General features: G+C 31.5%; 1 protein-coding gene across 1 annotated transcript; it reads left to right on the top strand.

Annotated features, from left to right (window-relative positions):
* The first annotated feature begins 3360 nt into the window (after positions 1-3360).
* LOC135203927 (uncharacterized) lies at positions 3361-3753 on the top strand. Its single transcript, XM_064233858.1, has one exon. It carries the CDS (start codon positions 3361-3363, stop codon positions 3751-3753), a length of 393 nt encoding a protein of 130 aa, XP_064089928.1.
* The last annotated feature ends 3747 nt before the right edge of the window (positions 3754-7500 follow it).

A 7500-nucleotide genomic window follows, 5' to 3' on the forward strand; every position in this document is an offset into this window, starting at 1 on the left:
CGACTGAATACTCTAAAGGCAACAGTGATCCCTTAACAACTTAGCAGTATTGCAGAAAATCAGACTAAGTTCATCAAAACAGGTGTGATGTAATCTTGTATGTAATTCAATTAATCAAAGGGCATCACTTCATCAACAACTTTAAAAGTTTAAGTATTTCCCTGATTTCAGAAGTCTAAGTACTTCCCTGGTTCTAAGTCACTTCAAGTAAATTGAAGGAAAGCCGATCAATTACCACTCTATGCTTTTACCTAATATCAATATAATCAAATGCAAATATACTGGTTAGAAATGAAATACTTATAAAAATTTTGAATACAAAAATTTATTATTAAACTCAAAGTTTATAAGTGAAATTTACAATATCAGGGAAAATTACTGTTACTTGAAAACAAAGTAAAATTTAATTAATTCTCTAATCAAATTAAGTAAAATTAAATCAAAATTACTTTATCACAAAATTCAAGAAAATTAATTATATCAAAATTCAAGTGTTAGGCAATGATTGAAAATTTGAAATTAATTCACAAGTGCTAAACAATAATTAAACTTAAAAAGAATTTTAAGTAAATGCAAATTAATTCACAAGTGTTTAATTTAATTAAACGTGCAATGATTAAGCAATGAAAATAACTAAGTCAATTAAATTGTGAATGCAAATGAAAATACAGAAAAATGTGAACAGTATCAACATAAAAAGGCACACTTTAATAAGAAAATGAAAAAATGCACAAAATGAAACAAACACAAAACACAAAAATTCGCAATGTGTAAAAGTGTAAATCTTTTCACTCAAAACGTAACCATCAGTTTTTACCAAACCTTCGTAACCATCTGTTATTAGTTACTAGTTAACCATTAGATATTAGTTGAAACTAATAAATATATAACACACTTTACCTTTTTGGTATACCAATTTCTTTCTTTGCTGCAGGCTTGTTTCACTTTACCAAAAACCAGGCGCCGTTACGAAACAATGTTTGTTCAGATTCCACAAAAACACTATTTAACACTAAATAAACTCTAAGAAATATAAAATATGAAATTCTCAAGTTACGAGTGACCAATTTACGTTACGTTAATATAATCTCAAGGATGTCGAGGGAGAGAGAGAGATCTGAAAGCCTCGCGGTTCTAAGATATAATGAAATTTTCGTCCCCCTTGCAGAAACTGGACTGAGGAGATGACACAAAACGTTTTTGGCACAAATGTTTCCAGAAGCTTCGAAATCTTGCACAACTTTTATACAAAATGTGTAATTTGCACGTGGCACTCGGCAAAGACATACGCGTATGAGACCAGTCTGTTCAAAAAAAAGACATGTACTCTACTCGATCGAGACGAAGGAGAAACCCTTATCACACATGATGACAGATTCCCAAAACACATTGAAGATCCGAGCTCGCTTATGAAATGTGTTGACAGATTAGGAAAGCAAACAGATCTCGCAGTTCCTCTAATCTCACTATGCTGACATAATAGGGAAACAATCGTAGTTTCGAATGGACAAAGAAAATCTCTCTCTTTTTACATTCTACGTTTTATTTATATATATATATATATATATATATATATATATATATAGATATATATATATATATATATATATATTCTTTTACATTATGTTATGCGAAACCTGAACACATATTTTAAAACATCCTATCTCTAAGCTATCTAGGAATCTGAAAAAATGTTGCACAATTCTACATAACATTTTATACAGTCACAGAGGAGATATATGCATTTTGAAAGTAGCAATATATATATATATATATATATATATATATATATATACATATATACAAATATATATAATATATAGATATATATATATATATGTATATATATCATATATATATATATATATATATATATATATATATATATATATATATATATAATTTGCTGCTGCTGCTAAGTATGCCATACCAGTTTTCCATTTCAAAATAATTCTCTCTACGCTATTCTTCTCCATGTTTCGCTTCTCTTCGACTCTGTCAAGGATATGAAAATGCAAATGAAAGGACAGACATCTTTACCGGAAGAAAAAGTTTTGTTTTCTGTTTACCAAATGTGCTACGTAGTACAAGTCGTTTGAAAGAACTTAGCGCCGTGATTTTCATCCTAGTGGACACTTATCTTCGTTTTTTTCCTTTTGTTTTTTAAATGGAAAATCTACGAAGAAATTTATCGTAACTTCAGCAGAAGATTTTTTTTGTTTTTTTTTTTTTCATACTTTATAGATTTAAATAAGAACCCACTGATTTATTTCATGGTTGAAAAATCACCATTTAAAGGAAAATTTTGTGGCAATGTGCGAAATAAAATTCAAAAAAGATTAATAAAAATCGAGATTTAAAAAAAATGGTGAAATTAATCACTTTTTAATTATGCTGATATACTACGTGAAAGCGTAATGGACTACTGATCATGTTTTGCACGCATATCATTTTATTCTGGCAGCTTCCCTTATCATTTCCTTGTCCTTTCCTAATCTATCTTTTTATCACATTATGGATTTACTCTTTTATTGTGGCTTGCTCTACAAATGGCTTCTCCAAATAAGCGTTGGTTAGTTTTGAATAACAAGCTTTTAATCATGACATCAGATTTTAGTTTTCTGAAGAGAAAACTAATGTGCCGGCTATGTCTATCCGTCCGCACTTTTTTCCTGTCCGATCTCAGACCTTAAGAACTACTGAGACTAAAGGACTGCAAATTGATATATTGATCATCCACCCTCCAATCATAAAACATACCAAATTGCCTCCAGTTAGCCTCAGTGGTTTTTATTTTAATCGTGCATTTGGCGATGCTATAGGACAGGCCACCAACTGGCCATGGTTCAAGTTTCATGGGCCGCGATTCATATGGCATTATACGCTGTACAGAAAAATCGATTGCGCCGAAGAGACTTCGGTACATTTTTTACTTGTTTAATACTGGATTGCCTTTGGGGTTGCTCGTTATACTCTAAAGGATAATGACAATGAAAATAATAAATGAATGCAGTAATAAACGTGATGTTTTACTGGAGAGAGAGAGAGAGAGAGAGAGAGAGAGAGAGAGAGAGAGAGAGAGAGAGAGAAATCTTTTAGTTGCATCAAAAAAGGCACTTCTGTTTAGCATTCAGGGGCGAGAAATGCATTTATGCAAGTGGAGAAATAATTTCTTCCAGAGCCTCGTTTCACTGTAGCTGCACGTCAGCATCGTCATTTTTTTTTTCTCGAAAAGTTTCGTTTGGCTTCCCAATAAGTTCGTTCGTTCGTCCGACAGGAAAGGCAGATCGCCACTATTATGGATAATTCTTCGGCCCACAAGGCGAAGAGACTTTCACTGCCACCTTGAAATGGACTCGTATGTCAGGGCGAGTTCCGAAAGTCTTCAAGAGAGAAGAAGAAGAAGGAGAAGAAGGAGAAGAATTCCGAAAGTCGAAAGTCTTTCAAAAGAAGAAGAAGAAGAGAAGAAGACAGAAGAAAAGAAGAAGAAGAAATCCGAAGTATTTAGAGAAGAAGAAGAAGAAGCAGAAGAAGAAGAAGAAGAATCCGAAGAAAGAAAGAAGAAAGAATTCCAAGGAACGTCTAAAATCCAAAGGAGAAGAAGAAGAAGAAGAAGAAGAGAAGAAGAAGAGAAGAGATAAAATCCGAAAGCTCTTCACAGGGAAGAAGAAGATAAAAGGGAGAGCAAGAAGAAAGTTTTCGAGAATAAGAAGAATAAGTCCCAAAGTCGTTATGGAAGAAGAAGAAGAATAAGTCCCAAAGTCCTTATGGAAGGAGAAGAATAAGTCCCAAAGCCTTTATGGAAGAAGTACAAGTCCCACAGTCTTTATGTCAGTTTAAAGCAAAGGGATCGCCTTTGTAGAATGTGGACTTGTTGCTTAAAATTGCAGGACACATTAAAGACATCAGTAAGAAATATGAAGACCCAAGCGATGACACCTTTACACCACTCCATATACGTGTATATATATATCTATTAGTATATATATATATATATATATATATATATATATATATATCTATATATATATATATATATATATATAATATATATAGATTATATATATTATATATATATATATGTATATTAATAGTATATGACATAGTATATATATTATATATACATTATAAGTAATCATGTATATATCCAAACTATACATCATACATACATTTATATATATATATATATATATATATATATATATATATTGTTACGAAGTGCCAAGTATCTGGTTACCACACTTACCATTCATTTACTGTTACCTCACAAAAGCCAGACACCTGAACCCTCGTCACAGGTATTAAACGACTGAATACTCTAAGGGCAACAGTGATCCCTTAACAACTTAGCAGTATTGCAGAAAATCAGACTAAGTTCATCAAAACAGGTGTGAGGTAATCTTGTATGTAATTTAATTAATCAAAGGGCATCACTCCATCAACAACTTTAAAAGTCTAAGTATTTCCCTGATTTCAGAAGTCTAAGTACTTCCCTGGTTCTAAGTCACTTCAAGTAAATTGAAGGAAAGCCGATCAATTACCACTCTATGTTTTTACCTAATATCAATATAATCAAATGCAAATATACTGGTTAGAAATGAAATACTTATAAAAAATTTAAATACAAAAATTTATTATTAAACTCCAAGTTTATAAGTGAAATTCACAATATCAGGGAAAATTACTGTTACTTGAAAACAAAGTAAAATTTAATTAATTCTTGAATCAAATTAAGTAAAATTAAATCAAAATTAATTTATCACAAAATTCAAGAAAATTAATTATATCAAAATTCAAGTGTTAGGCAATGATTGAAAATTTGAAATTAATTCACAAGTGCTAAACAATAATTAAACTTAAAAAGAATTTTAAGTAAATGCAAATTAATTCACAAGTGTTAAATTTAATTAAATGTGCAATGATTAAGCGATGAAAATAACTAAGTCAATTAAATTGTGAATGCAAATGAAAATACAGAAAAATGTGAACAATATCAAAATAAAAAGGCACACTTCAATAAGAAAATGAAAAAATGCACAAAATGAAACAAACACAAAACACAAAAATTCGCAATGTGTAAAAGTGTAAATCTTTTCACTCAAAACGTAACCATCAGTTTTTACCAAACCTTCGTAACCATCTGTTATTAGTTACTAGTTAACCATTAGATATTAGTTGCAACTAATAAATATATAACACACTTTACCTTTTTGGTATACCAATTTCTTTCTTTGCTGCAGGCTTGTTTCACTTTACCAAAAACCAGGCGCCGTTACGAAACAATGTTTGTTCAGATTCCACAAAAACACTATTTAACACTAAATAAACTCTAAGAAATATAAAATATGAAATTCTCAAGTTACAAGTGACCAATTTACGTTACGTTAATATAATCTCAAAGATGTCGAGGGAGAGAGAGAGATCTGAAAGCCTCGCGGTTCTAAGATATAATGAAATTTTCGTCCTCCTTGCAGAAACTGGACTGAGGAGATGACACAAAATGTTTTTGGCACAAATGCTTCCAGAAGCTTCGAAATCTTGCACAACTTTTATACAAAATGTGTAATTTGCACGTGGCACTCGGCAAAGACATACGGGTATGAGACCAGTCTGTTCAAAAAAAAGACATGTACTCTACTCGATCGAGACGAAGGAGAAACCCTTATCACACATGATGACAGATTCCCAAAACACATTGAAGATCCGAGCTCGCTTATGAAACGTGTTGACAGATTAGGAAAGCAAACAGATCTCGCAGTTCCTCTAATCTCACTATGCTGACATAATAGGGAAACAATCGTAGTTTTGAATGGACAAAGAAAATCTCTCTCTTTTTACATTCTACGTTTATATATATATATATATAATATATATATATATATATATATATATTATATATATATATATATTCTTTTACATTATGTTATGCGAAACCTGAACACATATTTTAAAACATCCTATCTCTAAGCTATCTAGGAATCTGAAAAAATGTTGCACAATTCTACATAACATTTTATACAGTCACAGAGGACTGTATAAAATGTTATATATATATATATATATATATATATATATATATTATATATATATATATATATATATATCTATATATACATATATATATTATATATATATATATATATAATTTGCTGCTGCTGATAAGTATGCCATACCAGTTTTCCATTTCAAAATAATTCTCTCTACGCTATTCTTCTCCATGTTTCGCTTCTCTTCGACTCTGTCAAGGGTATGAAAATGCAAATGAAAGGACAGACATCTTTACCGGAAGAAAAAGTTTTGTTTTCTGTTTACCAAATGTGCTACGTAGTACAAGTCGTTTGAAAGAACTTAGCGCCGTGATTTTCATCCTAGTGGACACTTATCTTCGGTTTTTTTCCTTCTGTTTTTTAAATGGAAAATCTACGAAGAAATTTATCGTACCTTCAGCAGAAGATTTTTTTTTTCATACTTTATAGATTTAAATAAGAACCCACTGATTTATTTCATAGTTGAAAAATCATCATTTAAAGGAAAATTTTGAGGCAATGTGCGAAATAAAATTCAAAAAAGATTAATAAAAGTCGAGATTTTTAAAAAATGGTGAAATTAATCACTTTTTAATTATGCTGATATACTACGTGAAAGCGTAATGGACTACTGATCATGTTTTGCACTATATATATCATTTTATTCTGGCAGCTTTCCTTATCATTTCCTTTTCCTTTCCTAATTTATCTTTTTTTATCACATTATGGATTTACTCTTGTATTGTAGCTTGCTCCACAAATGACTAACTTTTTATGTCTTTTCCAAATAAGTGTTGGTTAGTTTTGAATAACAAACTTTTAGTCATGACCACAGATTTATGTTTACTGAAAAGAAAACTAATGTGCCGGCTTTGTCTATCCGTCCGCACTTTTTTCCTGTCCGATCTCAGACCTTAAGAACTACTGAGACTAAAGGACTGCAAATTGATATATTGATCATCCACCCTCCAATCATAAAACATACCAAATTGCCTCCAGTAAGCTTCAGTGGTTTTTATTTTAATCGTGCATTTGGCGATGCTATAGGACAGGCCACCAACTGGCCATGGTTCAAGTTTCATGGGCCGCGATTCATATGGCATTATACGCTGTACAGAAAAATCGATTGCGCCGAAGAGACTTCGGTACATTTTTTACTTGTTTAATACTGGATTGCCTTTGGGGTTGCTCGTTATACTCTAAAGGATAATGACAATGAAAATAATAAATGAATGCAGTAATAAACGTGATGTTTTACTGGAGAGAGAGAGAGAGAGAGAGAGAGAGAGAGCATTCAGGGCGAGAGAGAGAGAGAGAGAGAGAGAGAGAGAGCATTCAGGGGCGAGAAATGCATTTATGCAAGTGGAGAAATAATTTCTTCCAGAGCCTCGTTTCACTGTAGCTGCACGTCAGCATCGTCATTTTTTTTTTCTCGAAAAGTTTCGTTCGGCTTCCCAATAAGTTCGTTCGTTCG

This window comes from Macrobrachium nipponense, chromosome 44 (assembly GCF_015104395.2).
Source record: "Macrobrachium nipponense isolate FS-2020 chromosome 44, ASM1510439v2, whole genome shotgun sequence".
Taxonomy (NCBI): domain Eukaryota; kingdom Metazoa; phylum Arthropoda; class Malacostraca; order Decapoda; family Palaemonidae; genus Macrobrachium; species Macrobrachium nipponense.

Excerpts from the sequence above, each read along its gene's own strand:
- LOC135203927 (XM_064233858.1), top strand. The coding sequence starts at position 3,361 with ATGTCAGGGCGAGTTCCGAAAGTCTTCAAGAGAGAAGAAGAAGAAGGA.